Source organism: Netta rufina, assembly GCF_964035555.1.
Source record: "Netta rufina genome assembly, chromosome: 13".
Classification (NCBI taxonomy): Eukaryota; Metazoa; Chordata; class Aves; order Anseriformes; family Anatidae; genus Netta; species Netta rufina.
Window position 1 is genome coordinate 11,600,957 of NC_140136.1, and position 16,113 is coordinate 11,617,069.

At 40.5% G+C, this 16,113-nt stretch overlaps 1 protein-coding gene across 1 annotated transcript in view; it reads left to right on the plus strand.

Moving 5' to 3' along the window:
* The window catches only part of RSPRY1 (ring finger and SPRY domain containing 1), a 36,467-nt gene that overhangs the window by 2,465 nt on the left and 17,889 nt on the right, over window positions 1–16,113 (plus strand). The window contains exons 2-4 of the mRNA XM_084294755.1: window positions 8,201–8,387; window positions 10,543–11,036; window positions 14,865–14,917. Of these exons, the coding sequence (XP_084150881.1) occupies window positions 10,690–11,036; window positions 14,865–14,917 (400 nt within the window). The 5' untranslated portion in view covers window positions 8,201–8,387; window positions 10,543–10,689. The remainder of the gene's footprint in view (window positions 1–8,200; window positions 8,388–10,542; window positions 11,037–14,864; window positions 14,918–16,113) is intronic.

A 16,113-nucleotide genomic window follows, 5' to 3' on the forward strand; every position in this document is an offset into this window, starting at 1 on the left:
TCTCCTATGGGTATCCTAGGTATTTGGTGATACTGTCATAAGGTGGAGATCTTGGTGTACACTGCTGGGTTTTCTTCTCTGCACAGAGGCAACAAATTAAAATACCATCACCTTATAGTAATTGAAGACAAGCTAATAAGAAAGCTTGTTGTGTTTTGCTCCACTGCTGATCTGTTGAGTTCAGCATTTTTAAGCTGTTTCAGTTTTGTTTTTTTATCTCCTGAGCATATGATTGCATGGACTTTGAATTCATTCCTTTCAAAGCAGGGCAGGCGCATGCACTGCCCCGAGCCTTGCTGTCTTCCAAGTATGACACTAGGATTCCGTTGTGTCATTTTGTGCCTTGCATTTCCCCATGTCCTGACAATATACTTTGTTTTCCCTTGTAGGTTTATATGCAGTGACTATAAAGTTTGTATGTCCTGTCAGCAGCTTTGCCAGCATGATTTTTATTTCCTTTTCTATTCTTCCTCATGTCCTTGAGGTTTAATACAAGTCAGATGTTGACATATGACTCACAGGCTTTGTGACTGACCAGTGCAGTGCCTACAGTAATCTGCTGCTGTGATCTACCGTTAGTGTGGCCCAACTTGTGCTCTAGAAGTTTTTTTTCAACTTTGCCATGGGATCTCTGTGTACTTGATGTGTCATTTTGCCCATTCAGTAGGCGTACTTGTGTGCTCAAATTCTGAGGTGAGATCCCACCCATGAGACACTTACTGATGTGTGGTCACTGATCACAGTGACTTGCTGAACCCCCATCAGTGACAACACGTCTGTCCTCTTCCTGATACATCTCTCCTCTTGAAGAAGTAGTAGTTTAAGTATGCACAACTCTTGGAATTGCAGGGGGTTTTTTTCTTCCCTTCTAAGACTTCTTGGCTATAGGAGGTACTTCACTTCTGCTTGAAGTTTCTGAATATCTTGGTGTCATACTTAACATGAAGAGAAGGACCAGGGTTGGGGATGTTTTAAGATGAAGTGAATTTTTGGACTGTTTTAGTGCATGTGCACAGACTGCTTGGAAATGGTTTGAGTCCTCAGCTAGAGGACAGCCTGAACTACAGATCAGAAGGTTGTGGCACTGGTGCACATCTACCTTCCTGTGGGCAGTGGGATGTGCAAGATGGCTTGGAAAAGAAAATCCAGCAAATACCTTGATGCTTTCTTTTTTTCTTTCTAAAATCAAAGGTGCCTGATGTGAAGAAAGCCCAGGCTCCTTCACTGCTTTTAAAAATAAAGCTAATCTAATAATAAATGAGGAATGATGCATGTTTGCTCTCTGGGAAACTCTGATCGGTGTATCAGTACTGCAGCAAAGGGCTTAAAGGAAAAGATGAGACAAAGTTGAACAAAAAAATATTTTACTCTTGTTTAGAGGACTACCCCTAGATACATTTGGTGAAATAGTAGTTTTGATAGTTGCACTTAAGAGAAGTAAAGTTTAAGGATCTGAAATTCTTCAAGAAGTTATTGAAGAGAAGCACCAGATGACTGACTCCTGATACCATTATAGGCTTTTTTGAAAGCTTCTTAAATTGTTTTTCAGTCTTCTGCCTACTTGATGTGCAACTGTAATGAAATAAAACAGGCATGTTTTTTCTTAAAATCACTTGCAGTCTGCCTTGTGCAACATGTGGATTAGGAAGAGGGCCAGGTGCATGTACCTGAGTGGCTCTGCTGCTAAGCTGTCCATCCCCTGCCTCCTCTTGGCCATGAGAGCTCTGAAACCCCTTGTCCAACTTCCTCCAAGTTTCCTCATGGAGATATACAGATGTGGGACTTAAAATACTGTATGTTTTGTTGCAGGGGAAGGCTGCTGGACAGAGGGATGTATCCTTGTTAATCCTTGCAGCTGTGGGTGAGCTGTTACCTGCAGGGTCTGGGCAGGAGCTCGGTGGTGGGTGGAGGTCCATGAGGCCTGGTGCCTGCTGCTCACATACGTGCTCATCATGTGTGATCACCTGCCCAGCAGCAGCATCTCTCCTGCACCACATTTGTACAGCAGACTTGTAACTTGTAACAGACTTGTAACCTTAGTATGAAGAGAAACCCAACTGGGGAGAAATTAAACCGTGTTCATGTATGGTTTTCTGTTTTTCTCTTGAATGGGTCAGATGAGGGGTTTGAGTAACCTTTCTAGAGCTGTGCATCAAGTTCTGCAGGCTGTAGCAGTCCTAGATCAAGAATGAAGCTTTCTGTGAGTGCCTTCAAGGCAAGCTTGCTACCCTAGTAACCTATGTGTTACATCTGACTCAACAGCTGTCATTGCATCAGCTTACAGGAGGAGACGGTCAGAAGGACATCTTCATCTGTCCCTGGGCAGTCCAGAGCTCAGAGCAGCTCACAACTGCCCGCGTGCTGTGGCTGGCCAGGAAGGCTGTTAATCTGGCTTTCAGCTGCCATTGCTCAAAGATTAGTCCATCCTCCGCTTCTTGAGTTAACAAGAAGTGAAAGTTTCTTCGTCCTGTTTCTTGCCATGTTGCTATTTTTTTGTTTGTGATGATAACCATTGTCATAAAGTGACAAATGTGGTGGTGAGGCTGCGAATAGGAGGCTCTAGACACTGTCTGCTCTGCGCTTTGCTCTCAGAGGCAGTTGTCAGCCGACAAATGCGAGCTTCCAACTGAGGCATCGCTGAATTTTTCAGCAATGTTATCAAAATTTTTCACACATCCTGTACTTCTGTGTGTTTTATGCATTCATAACAGCTTAGTCATACCAGCTAGCTGGGCTCTTTTCTATGGTCTAGAGCAGGAGACTCTCCTGCCTTGTACATGCTGGTACCTAATCTTTCTCTGAAAACAAGCCCCAGTTTTGTCTGTTTCCCGCATTTTGTTTCTCCTAAAATTAGCTTACAGATGAGAAACAGTGCAACACTGGGATTTCGCCATTTCAGCTCAATTGCACAAAGTTGGTGGTTTGACAAGAACCTGACCCTGCTTTCATCAGTCCATGCCTGTAGCATCTTTCTGTAGCCAGCAGTGTGTTTACTCGGCTGGCGCTGTGCTGGCATAGCCCTGGATTTAATTCCCATGGCAGGGCTACTCTGTGTGACTGTTTGAACTGCTCAGTCTCTTGCTCTGTGCCTCGGAATCCTCTCAGTTTTTGTTAACGTATGAGGTGCTTTAAATACTTACCTTTGCAGTCAACCACAATAAACCAATCTCTCCACAATTTGAGAATACTTCTATTGATAACATTTCTGTCTCTGAATAATACAGGGAAAGCATTAACCTGATATGAATTAATAAATTTACCTGAAAAAGCTTAAATAAAACTTGGCATTTTTGCTGTGTTCCTCCACAATCCTATACCTCTGGTACTCAAAATGTTTGTGCTTTCCTCCCAACACTGTTTGTTCTGGAATTTCTTAGTGGCTTCTGACTTTTTTTTCTCCCTCAAAATTTAGCAAAGATCTTTATTGTTGATATCTGAAGCTTTAAGAGCAGCAAGGAAGATTGACCTCAATTAACTGAAACCTATATGGTATAGCTAATCCACTTTAAATAAAACTGATCAGCTACCCTATTGTGCTTGTGTGTTTTCAGCTTGCAGGGCTAGTGCTGCCTGGCCTCCACAGGGCACTAGACTTATCTTCTAGCCACTCTGGAGCAGTGCATTACACTCTGCTCCTCAGGCACTGCTGTGCCTGTACTGCTCTGCCACGTCAGCCTGCTGGAGGCAACCTTGTCAAACACCCTGGAGCTTTCAGATACTACAGCCTTTTTAAGATTGGTATCTCAGAAGTGCATTCATCTGCCTCAAAGCATGAGAGCAGGACCTTTCCTTCTTTCCTTGTATCTTTGTTTGAAATGAAAAATCATGACCCCTGGGAGGAGAAGAACCTGGAAGTCATGTTCTGTGTTATTGATGCTTGTGCTGGAGAGCATTTAGAAATTCGAAGTGTTAAAGCAAAATTAGTCTTTTCTAAAGGCCTAGGAACAATTCCATCTAAATGACCGTGAGATGAGAAATTTAGACCCCTGAGATGTGCAAGCTAGGAGGTGATAATGACTTTGGTTTGTTTCAGAAGGCGCTGCAGTAAAGCACTGTGATGCTTGGTGGCCCTGGGTGCTGCTCTGTCCCTGAGTCCAGGTTGGGCCAGGCTGGGGCAGGGTTCTCTTCCCCTTGCTGCTGGGTTTGCCAGGTCTGCTTTGGAGGTGCTGGTTTAAGAGAGAAAGTGAAACTGGTTTAAAATCCATGTCATAACTTTAGTGTTCTTGTACCAGCTTGAAAACAGATTTAAAGGAAGAAAAAAAATAGTAGTCCAATGTACAGAGGACTATAAAACATGACTGATAGCAAACCTACAGGGAAAAAAAAGTTAGAATCTTTCTTTTTTTCTCCTTTGACTGTTACCACACCAAGTCCAATGAGAGATCAGATTCTCAAGTACAGTGTGTTTCTTACAAAACTGGAGCTGCAGGGTTAAAGCTCAATTTTTTGCGTAATCCCTGCACAGCACTACAACAGTTGACAAGCACTTGGGTAAGAGCTGGCACGTTGGAGAAGTGATCTTTCCTCTTCTGTGGAATGGGCACATTCAAGGTCAGTCTGCTTTTGGTTTAGGGTGCTTTTACTATGACTGCTAAGAAACCAAATAACTGTATCAATGGCTTTGTACTGCAAATGGTGACACATTGGGTGCCAGTAAACGCTGTTTCCCATAGCATTATCCTCTGGGATATTTTTAAAGAAAATAATTGTGTTAGGGTTTTGCAAGTGGATTCTACAAGGTGATGTTCAGAAGAATCAACACAGAATTTACTTGTTCCTCCTGAATCCTGCAGTCCAGTTCTGCATCTGCTTGGTCACCGTGCTGGACGCTAAGTAGCTTCTGCTCTTCAGTTGCTAAAGTCTTCCAGCTGAGAGGTTTTCCTCTTACCTCAATGTGATCTCCTGAAAAAATCTCAATTTCACATTACAATTGTATTTAATTTGCTGGGAATTCTTGTTGTTTTTCTTATCTATCCTAATCATTTCAAAGATGTCACCTTCTCCATGTTATTAGCTTATATTTGCAAACAGGACTTTCCTCTTATTGTGAGTTACAGCAGTTCAGAGCTGCGTCTCCTCTTGTAGTTTGAACTCTTTCATCCAACTGGCATCACAAATGTTTCAATCTCTTCCTTTTTAGGAGCATCATTTCTTTGGGAAAAAAAAATGCTGAGGGAATATTTCTAATTAATTTATCTCCATAATAGGAAATTGCTGCCTAAAACTTAGTTTAGCTCTTGAAAAGCTATCAACTTCACTGTATCACTTACTGATGGAGCATCTGCATTATGCTGCTCTTAAAAGAAGAAAACACTGCTCTCACTTGTCATAGTGGCAGGAGCTGGAGAAGTGGTTCTAGTAGCTGAAACAGTCCTTACTCATTTGTGTATGAATTTTTTTTTGTTTTCTTGGCAGTGTGCTCCATTTCATGGAAAGGAGAGGCTTTTTTCCATCATGAGGCACTATTATGGTTGGCTGTAACTGAATATTTCAGGGGATGAATCACTGATGCTTGGGCTGTGTATTACAGAGACAGTGAGACTGATGCCACCTCCAGCTGCCTTCTCCATGGGTGTGCTCCGTCAGATGATGGAGAGGACCCCTCTTGGGGTGGGCTTGCCATTGGTGCCACCAATGTAGATCCACTCAAATAGTATTCAGTTGAATGGCTTTTTTTTTTTTTTTTTTGGTGGTTTTTACCCCATTGGACTTCCAGAGCTGTGGCAAGCTGGTCAGTTTGCACAGCTTGTCGCTCCTTTGTGCCTCCAGGCATGTTTCTGCCAGTCTGGAGGGTGGCTGCTGTAAGGGAATCGGTCCCAAAGGCTGGTGGGGATGAGCAAGGGCCCAGAAAGCTGCTGTGGGCTTCAGCTGTGCCCAGTGGCTGCTTTGATCCCACTCAGGTGGTCAAATGGCATCTGAGTGGCTTGCTTAGGGCAGGAGGCTGTTGCCTTCTGGCTGAACCTCCAAGCAAGCCTGGGTGGCAGAGATGTGGGCTGCCACATGTGATGATGCTGGTGAGAGAAATTTCAGTGCTAGTTTCTGATAGAGCAAAAAAATACGTCTTTGATTATGTGTTTGGCAATTTAGTAGTCCTGCATCCCAAAATAACAAGTGATGGTCAACATTCAGAGTGGATGTGGAGAGCCTGCCCTCTTCATACTATAGCTCAATCACTGCTGGTATTTTCATGCACAGTTGCTTCATCTGAACACTTTCAGTTCTAGTTTGACTTGCACAAGCTGTTTCAGAAAATGGCATTCCCATGACGTCGGGGTAGCTCGGACAAGAGGCAACAGGTTTCTGTTCCTGTGCCTTCCTGGGAGTCTTGTTCTAGTTCTTGTGCTGTTGCTGAGGTGGATCTTAGCTGTTAGCTCACAATGGTTTTGGTTTAAAGAGTGTTTTGATTTCATCTCTAAAGCTATGCTCTTGGGGAGTTTCAGTATCATTTGTGACTCCCACCCCTTGTGGGAGAAGCAGTCCACTTTGGTTAACAGTGGGTCACAGCATTATAATGGAACGTGGCTACATCTTAAAACCTGTTGCACAGACTCTTAGCCGTGTAACTACTGAAAAAAGAATACAAATGGCTTAAGAGACATTGATTCTCTTCCTTTGCTGTGTTTTGACAGGAAAACAAACATGCAGTCTTCTGTGTAAGGAGACTGAGCTGCTGACATGGGGGCGAATACTCTAGGAGAGAGTCTATTTATCTCTAATCCCATGCTCGTACCCATGTTTCTCTTCAAGGATCCACTGCCAGATAAGAGGGTGGGCTTATCTTGGCCTACCTCAGTACTGCTGTTGTGATTTTCTTCTGTTCCTCACAAAATTTTAGTCTTTTAGATGGTCTTAAATACACATTTGTCTATTCCTACAATATTTCCAAATAGACTGCTAAATATCTTTGGAATAAAAAACTACTTTTGTGTCCAGGCTTTCTTGAGAGCAGGTATTTCCTAAGGTTAGGTTTGAAGTTAAATTTTCAGTCTTCCAAATTTTTGTGTATATATGAGTAGATTTTTACCTCATTGAAAAACATATTTCATCCTTCAAGATGTGCAGAACATCTCTATCATGTTGCAGGTTCTGTCACTAAGGTCTCAGGGTCTGGACAGAAGCAAAATTGATCATCCTTAAAACTTGTTTCTCTCTTACAGAAGTGAATAAAACGTAACCTCAGAAATGTCAACTTCATTGAGTTGTAAAATGTTTTTTTTTCCAAAATTCTTCCAAAAGTGTTGGTGTTTATCTGTTTTAGAAATGCCTTTTTCTCACGTAAAAATCCAGTCTGTATGGTGAGTTCTCTCCTTGACTAGCTTTCTTCTGTTTTCTTGCACTAGTGGCACTTTATTCCCTGACGAGCATGCATGTTGCAGATGTGCAGAGCTCAGTCCTCTTTATTTTAACAGCAACACTGCTACCAGCAGCCCAATACTAAGCTCATAGTTGATTTATAATGTTGTAAATTGTCCCTTAAATATGCTAACTCAAATGCAACCTCAAACACCACTGTTTGAAAGGATTTTTTTTTTTATTTTGCACTTCAGAACCTCTCTTCCTATATCTGCACCGTGTCCAGGTGTGACTGCTTTGCAAGGCAGATCCGTAGCAATCTCTTCCTCTAGCTTATGTGCTGAAATATTTGATACCTCGGTTTTTGAGGTATGGAAATGAGCTCTGTGTTTGTTCCTTACTCTTATGTACAAGTGGATGCTGTCAAACTCATCTGTTTACTAAACAAGGGGAGTATATCCTGGCATTTTGTAGAATCGCAGAGTATCCCAAGTTGGAAGGGACTCATAAGGACTATTGAGTCCAGCTGCTAAAATTCTCTTCTCCTTTTATCTAACCAACTTCTACAGTGTAGTTGCATTGATTTCCTGCTGTCCCTAACGTACATAAGGGTGATCTGGACCAGGTAATTTGCAGCAAGGTATCGGTCACTGCTCTGCACTTGCTGTGGTGTCTGGTGCCTCGACTGTAGCAACAGATTGGGGTTTCCGTAGCTGTGTCTGGTCCTGAAGCTGGTAGGTGGCAAACTGCTTTTGGAGCTGTGAGAGAACTTCCCCCGTAAGGGCTGACTGCAGCTGAAAATAACAGCATGACTTGATGTCATTGCGGGTGTGGAGAGGAGGAGGAACGTGTCTGTCTGGGAGGCAGTCTCCAAATGAATTGTTCTTTCTTTTCTCTCTGTTTTCAGGGACTCTCTGGCATAGCTTCTAAAAGCGAAAGCAGTTTACTGTAATAACTCACTGCCCATGATAAAGACATATATACTGCTGTTTTTCTGGATACAAATGCATCTGTGCCCTGAAGAAATACAGTCCATTTCTGCTACAGCGTTTTATGAGCAAGCCCAATTGTTCCTGAACCAAACACACTTAAAGGTAAGTTGATCATAATCACTTGTTTTTTTTAATCATGCTTAATATTGCCAGGCGGAAAACCCAGGTCTCAGTAATCAGTTTTGATCTTGACATCTCTATTTTTGTTTCCTTTGGTAGGCTTCTGGTCCTTGCTGATCACTAAAATACAGCTTTTTCATACTCATTTTGATGGGGTTTGACAAAGTAGATTCACTGTGTTAACGTTTTCATATGTTATGGAACAATCTTTACACAATATTTACAGATTCTTAATCCATAACACTAATAATGCCGTTTTGATCTTCAGAATTGTTATTAAAACACCCATACATTATTTGGATACCTAAATACATTTTTTTTCCTAGAAAGGCGTATTTTATTTTTAGTGTAACTACCTATTCCTTAAAATAGGTGAGATTTTCTTAGTTTTGTTTGTTTTTTATCGTGGGGTGTGCTTTTTGCTTGCTTTCAAAAGTCATTTGAACAAGTCTGGCTGTGATCTTACACAATTGAGCTTAAGATCTATGCAGTCTCTATTGGCGCTCTTATGTCTACGGTTTACTTTCTGACTGAGAAGGTAACAAATGTCTTGGCCCAGGTGGAAGAGCTGAGCCTGCAGTCCCACCTCTTGCTGTGATCAAACTGCTTAGAGAATAAGGCAAGCATGCTGTGATACTGAAACTATTTTAATGATCGGTGGTTTAGAAGATTCTTGAACCGTAAATCAAGATCTTGTATTTATGACATTTAATATCACTTGATGCACTTTTTCCTAGTTAGCCTTCAGTTACCTTAATAGTGAACTTTTCAGTGTACTGAAGGTAATGTACTTAAAACATATAGAAGAGTGTGAGAGCTTCTTTGAAGTGCTTTTTCAGTGACAGCTTTCCATTCAAATACTTGATGTAATGCTTACTCCTACAACTGGTGTCTGGCTTCCCAAATAATATGGTCATAATCTTGCCCCAGATGGCAGCTAGCAATTGCCTGTTGGCTGAGTTGGTAAGGGGCCTTTTGTATTCGAAAGGCTGTAATTGCTTTCAACTTTCTTTTGGTTTTATGCTGCTACATGTTTGTTATATAATTTTAAAACAGTAATAACCTGATATTCATCATTTTAGCTTTCATGTTAATGCACGTTATTGTTTAAAAAAAAAAAAAATTAGTCTTGAAAGTAACTTATTTATCCTGACATGCTTGGAGTACCCAAGCAGTGAAAAGATGTCTTTAAGGCTTTATTTTAGTCGAGTTTTTATATAACGTTATATACAAGTATACCCTATGGCTTGAAAAATCACCTTATGATCAGGCAGTGTTTTGAACACTCTTGATCTTGCTAGCATTCTTGATTCAGTGATGTGTAGGGACTGTGCTACAATCCTTGTTACTACTGGGCCTGTATTCTATCCAAACCCTTTGAATTAAGAACATAAGAATGATTGAATTATTCTTGATTCTCAAAAATGGAAGACTGACTTCGTGCTAGAACTCAAAAATCATCCAACTTGCACAGAAAACACCCCTTTACAAATCTCAGATTTGTAGGCATTAAAATGGTGCTTGTAATACTTATACTTTGGGGTCAGTACTTGGTGCATCTTTGGATGAGGATCCAATTGATGTAAGCACGTTCTGAAAAAATGTTTATACACAGATGGACTAAACACGTGGTCACTGCTAAATCTATTCTTTGTTGTGATAGGCCACAACTGCATGTTTAGTTCTGTAGAACTTCATCTGTCTTGTAGGATCTGTCTGGAAATCATGTTGAATATTCCTAGTATGAAATGAGATTCTTAAATGTGCAGCTTTTAGTTGAGTCTGAACAGTATGTCTTTAGACAGCAAGAGAAAATCAAACTGGTTTGTTAATACTTAAAGGGTGGTGGTGCACTAGGCTTAAGGACAAAGCTGTACCTCTGTAGCCAAAAAAAGTGGAAAATAACAGGTTGTATAAAAAAATGAAGGGGGTAGAGGGAGTGGGCTACTTAACCAGTGATCTTCCTGCTCTTCCTCATCCATCCTTTTTCCCTACCCCAGTAGACTTCAGATGCAAACAGTATGTTTCCAAGGTATTTTCCTAGGTACACCAAGACTAGTTCTGTTTACTAATATGAGAACTCTATTATTTATTAGAAGTAGTAACACTGACTCTTGTTTTGGGTTTGCTTTTTCAGACCTCCTTCTGGATGACCAATGTGTATTTTAACCAATTGTATCGGAAACTAAGCCTCCAACTTCCCATTCATTCCAGCTGATAGCAACGCATATAATGCAAACACAATTCACAGGATCACACAAACATTACTCTTAAAACTTTCTAGATGATTGTAGTTGCTTTCCTTGTGTTCTATGCTAGCAGAAGCCTTTTTCAAGGTTTACTGTTGACTCTAGAGCACCGCGTTCCCCGTTTACTGGGAGCTTTGGGGGCTTGCAATATGGGAAACTCGTGTGTTTGCCGTGATGACAGTGGAGCAGAAGACAACGTGGAATCTCAGAATCGACAAACAGAGAGCAGTAGAGTACGTGTACCTGAAGCAAGAAGCCACCCAAGGGACCCTGTCCGGCCACCTAGGAGAGGTCGAGGGCCTCATGAACCAAGAAGGAAAAAACAGAATGTGGATGGGCTAGTACTTGACACACTGGCTGTAATTCGGACGTTAGTAGATAAGTAAGTACCACCTCAAGGAATAATTCAACATGAATGAAAAATACAATGTTCTTGTCTCCTCTCAAACTGTGACTCCATCCTCTCACCGATCTGCACCTGGCCCTCCCTGAAGCAGCAGCGTGTTTCCATCTGGAGGCTTAGGAGAGCAGCACCTTTCCTAGGTAATAGACGTAGCTCCTGAGCGTCCAGGTACAGACTCTTGCAGGAGCTGAGGAGCTTTCTCACAGTTCCTGTGCGGGCCTACACCCAGATGGGATGAGGAGCGGGCTCAGTATTGCTTGCCTGGTATAGGTATACAGGTTAGGAAGCAAAAAAATCTTCTAGAGCTTGAGAACTTATGTCCTAAAAATTGATTGTTAAGCGAAGTTTCTGTTTTCAGGCTGTATGTACTACTTTGGAAATGATTAAGCAAAACTGAGAGCTTTGTTTGATCTTTGTTAGTTTGTGTAAACAGACCAAGGTTTTCTTTCTGCCTGTAAGTCTACTTCTTAAAGACTGCACATTGTGACTGTTCAGCTTATGATCCCAGTACTGCATTCCTTGCATGCTCAAAGCATCCACTGAGGGCATGTGGGATATTTATGGATAGATCCTTCTTTTAGTGTTGTTTTTTCTTTTGCATTGCTTTTTACAGACCGCTATAAAAGGACCTCAAAAGTGAAGGATTAAGGTAGCTCATCACTTTTGGGTTAGGTGCAGGTTAGGAACCGGAAAGACGACAACAGAAAGAAAAACACTCTTGTAGCTTTGTAACGGGATTCAATTTAAGTTGGATGAGGCTCAGGACAAAATGAGCCGTGATTCATGTACCTGTATCCTTGTTCTCAAATATGCCTACAGAGGAGGAGTCTTCCTGTTGTAAAATGCTTTAAATGAAAATACCAGGACTTTTCTCCTGAAAACTTAAATTTAAGAGGGAGTGTGTATGTTTCGGGATTTTGGTTGTGAGTGGTTGGGGTTTATTTTATTTTTTATCTTATTGTCGGGGTCTGTCTTCAAACCATTAAGTTAAAATTGTGCAAAAATTTTGAAAGCCTTTTCCTAATTTCAAATGCCTTTTCCTTTCAGCTAAGTTCATCTCCATAAGCTGTTTCACAGCATTTTTGTGCCTAGTTGATTCTGTTGGTCTTGCAAACAATTCTGTTAATCTTGTAAGCACTTTGCTTTGATACTGAACAGTAATAAGCATAGTTATGTCACTGATCCTAGAGTCCTGTTTCTTACAAATTCTTGAAGATATATCTTTTTTTGGTATTAATGAAATACTTCCTTAGACTCTCATAGTCGTGTAGGTTGGAAGGGACTCCATAAGTTCAGCTACTCAAGCCTGCTACTTAAAACCCAGCCCCAGTTAGAGCAGGTGACTTGGGCCACTTCAAGCACTGAATGTTTCCAGAAAATCTCCATTTCTTACCCTTCTTTGGGTCCCTGTTCCAGTGTACCCTGACCCTCCTAATGGTTTAAATAAATCTTCTGCTTGTATACCATGTTCTTAACCAGCACAGCAGCCCTTTGCTCGACACACTCCGTTACAATGCCTTCTTCATACTGAGGAACCCAAAAATAGGCACAGTACTCCAGATGCTGTCTCACAAGCACCATATGGCTATAGTGGTATGTTAGTTGCCCTTGCTTAATATTAAGGCTGTTGATAAGGCACATCTGGTCTTGCAAATAGTCACAGCCAAATAGTACAAGGTCTTGCAGACTCTCTTCTATGTGACAGAGACCTATGGCTGTGAAGTATGGGGGAACCTCTTCATGAGACAGATTATCTAAATGTTCCTGAAAAAAAGCTTAAGGAACCTTCCTGTGAGACTTCATCATGGCCCTTTTTAGGTTATAGGAATAAACAGTGTGGGGAGGGAGGAGGGATCCATTTCTGGAAACTGTTCTTCTGTGTGAGTTTGTAGGGATAAGTATGTGCCATTATCACCTGTTCCTCCTAGAGCTGGATTTTTTTGGAAACACTGAAGCTGAAACAGAAGGAGATGGTAGGGAAAATGACAAACTTCATGTCAAAAACCATGCCCAGATAAATCAAAATGGAAACATGTCAGTAACAGTAGTTGGAAATACAGACTTCAGTGTGGTAAGACAGATGTAAAGAGGCAAAGATATGAGCCTGGAGAATGGAAGGCAAAACCCTTTTTATTTTTTTAATTCTTTAGTGAAAATAATAGATGGGGATGCTCTGAGATAAATTGTAGATTAAGTTGTTGTACTGTGATCTACAATGAACCATTGCTTTCTGTGTTTATTGCTTGGGATTAAAAAAGAAAAACAGTCTGGATCCAAAGTATATGGTGGCTGCTTTTTGTTCCTCTTGTCTAGAGATCTCCTTTCTAGAAGGAAAGGAGTGAGGTTTCATTTCCTAGCCTCAAAAGAATAAATACTTATTTTTGGAGTTTATCCCAAGTGCTGCTTTACAAATTGAAATATTGGCAAAATTACTTTGTTTTGTTTCCAAATATGAGGAAGGTGGGTGCTGGAAGGGATGTTTAGAAATTCAGTGGTTAAAATGGCAAGTGAGTTGAACAAGACTCCTTTGCTCAGTGCTAGTAATGTTAACACCTGCTATGCATAAGAGAACCAGAAAATCTTGCTGATAAAAATGTCATTCTTTTTATCACAGCCTTTACGTGCAGTCTGTGGTGGTTTTTTTCTTTCTTTAAAGAGTCTTAACTGTTTTTCTTGAGATAATTCGGCTTGCATCATTGCACTACTTTTTCCTGCTGGTGAGATAAGTTTCCAGATGGAAGGTGAAGAGATGCTTGGGGGGAGAAAAAAAAATGTTTCAAATGTTAAAGCAATATAAAAGTGTAAAGTTTCACATTTGCATTTTCTTGTGGAAATAATGACTAGAGAATGTTGAGGTTTTGGTAAGAAAAGCATGCATTTTTATCCTATAATCAATCAAACCTAAGACTTTTCTATAATTAATTCCTTCAAAGTAGGTAGCTTTGTTATCTGTATAACTAACCTGTGTTGAAACTTTCTAAAATTTATCAGTGCTTAGCACTTCCAGTTTCATTTCAAAGGCATGTAATAAATTGATTGTGGAACGTATCATTCTGAGCCTGGGATTAGTTCATAAATCTTAAGTAGCACTGAGCAAAGCGTTTAGGATATGTTGCTGCATAAACCTTTCTGGTACTGGAGATACCTAGTTAATAGAGTTTTGGAGACCTTGCATTAGGTACTTATTTGAGCAGGAACTCTTATTAAAATAAGAGGACCTGGCAATAGGTTCTTGCCCCTGCTCTGACAAACCAAATTGAGAAACTAATCTAATGGATTTTTATTTTTTTCCTATGTTGGAAAAGGAATTGCATTAAATATCCTCTCTTAAACTGTCTTAATGATGTCCTACTGCTCTTGTTATTGAGTTTGTAGTGTATGATGCTGCTAGACAGCAGGCTTTTCAGTTTAGGGGGAAAATTCAACAATGTTTCTGGAAAAAGTATGTTTATGGTGTGTCCCTTGTACACTGCTCTTGATATGCTTCAAGACCTCTGAAATGGTCTCTTGTTACATATTCTGAGGAACTTTGCTGATGAATAGCAGTTAAGTCTAGGTATTATGTTTAGCTTTAGACATTTAAGTATGGATAACAATTTCATGTATCAGCTATTGTAGATAGGCGGATGTTGACTTTAAACCAGAAGAAGGCTTGAATCTCATCTTTGTTTTGGATCTGAAAATAGCATTAGCACTTTGCTGCCTATGTAACTTTCTCTTTGTTAAATATTTACTGGATTCATTTTCTGTCTGTGTATTACATTGATGGTTGTGCATAAATTTTGACCTCTGTAATATCTCTTTCAGTGACCAGGAGCCTCCTTATTCAATGATCACGTTGCATGAAATGGCAGAAACAGGTATCAAGGCACTGTGTTGGGCATTTCAGTTGTGACTCCACAGGAAAAAACCAGCACTGTTTTCTTTGCAAAATAATTGTACTGCTAGCATGTATTTTATCAATTTGCTGTAGCTCTAGGAACTCGGACTCCAAAATGTAATTCTGTCCTTCTGAAGATTCACTGAGCTGACGGTATCTGAGTTTTTTGAACTCAGTTACACTTCCTGCTCCCCAGAAGCAGCCAACTGGCTCCCAAGCACACTGTAATAGCATTAAACCACAAGCCACAAAGAATCTGTTTGCAGTAGGGCAGAACCAGCCCATATATGTAGACATCGTTTAAACGCTTGGGTTTCGGTGTTGCCAAATAGTACATTCTTTAATAGTACATATTTTTTGTCTAGGGTTTTTACTGTCCTTAGATCTCAGTTTTATTGATATGTTTGTTCAAAGTCCATACCCAAGTTCTTCTGCAAGCCAAGCTGTGTCCATATGAGGGTTGCTTTACCTCTGTTACGGCAGGTGCAACTCATCCAACTCAAGACCTCCACCAGAATTCTGGTTGAGGTGAATTATGGCTCTTAATAGAATTGGTATTGGTACCAGAAAATATTACTGTATTAAAATAAGTTAACCTCGTTAACTGGTACAGGAATTAAGTAAAAAGTTTTTTGGGGTAATGTGCTAACAAATTTCAATACTTTGTTTTATATTTACTTATCATTGTGGAAGGCAACACAAAGTCTCTTCTAACCTCACTCGCTTGTATGCAGATGCAGACTCAATTACCTCTAATTTTACTCCTAATGGAACTTTTTTCTTGTAAATCCAAATCTGTTTGCTTTTTTTTTTAGTAGTTTAACATCTGTAGGTAAACAACAATTTGCATATAAGTAGAATGCCTTGGCTACTCACTAAACAATGAGAGTTGTTCAGTTTGAAATCAGATTTTCTTTGGAAGTCCAGGCATAGGACAAGCCAATGCAGTTCCTCCAAGGTCTTGTGTTACTTGAGGGAATTCAGGAAGGATGCTCTTTCTCCTGACCACGAGTGTCTTTTCAGTGTCATCATGAGTGCAGCATTCAACACTTAGAATTGATGTTGCACACTGAACTCCTGAGTTACTACACAGGGGCAAAGTGCTTGTCCATAGTGGTCATGAGTGTTTCTTTCTAATTTTAGTGGAAACTAAAGTATGCTCTGGCCTGGGCAGGA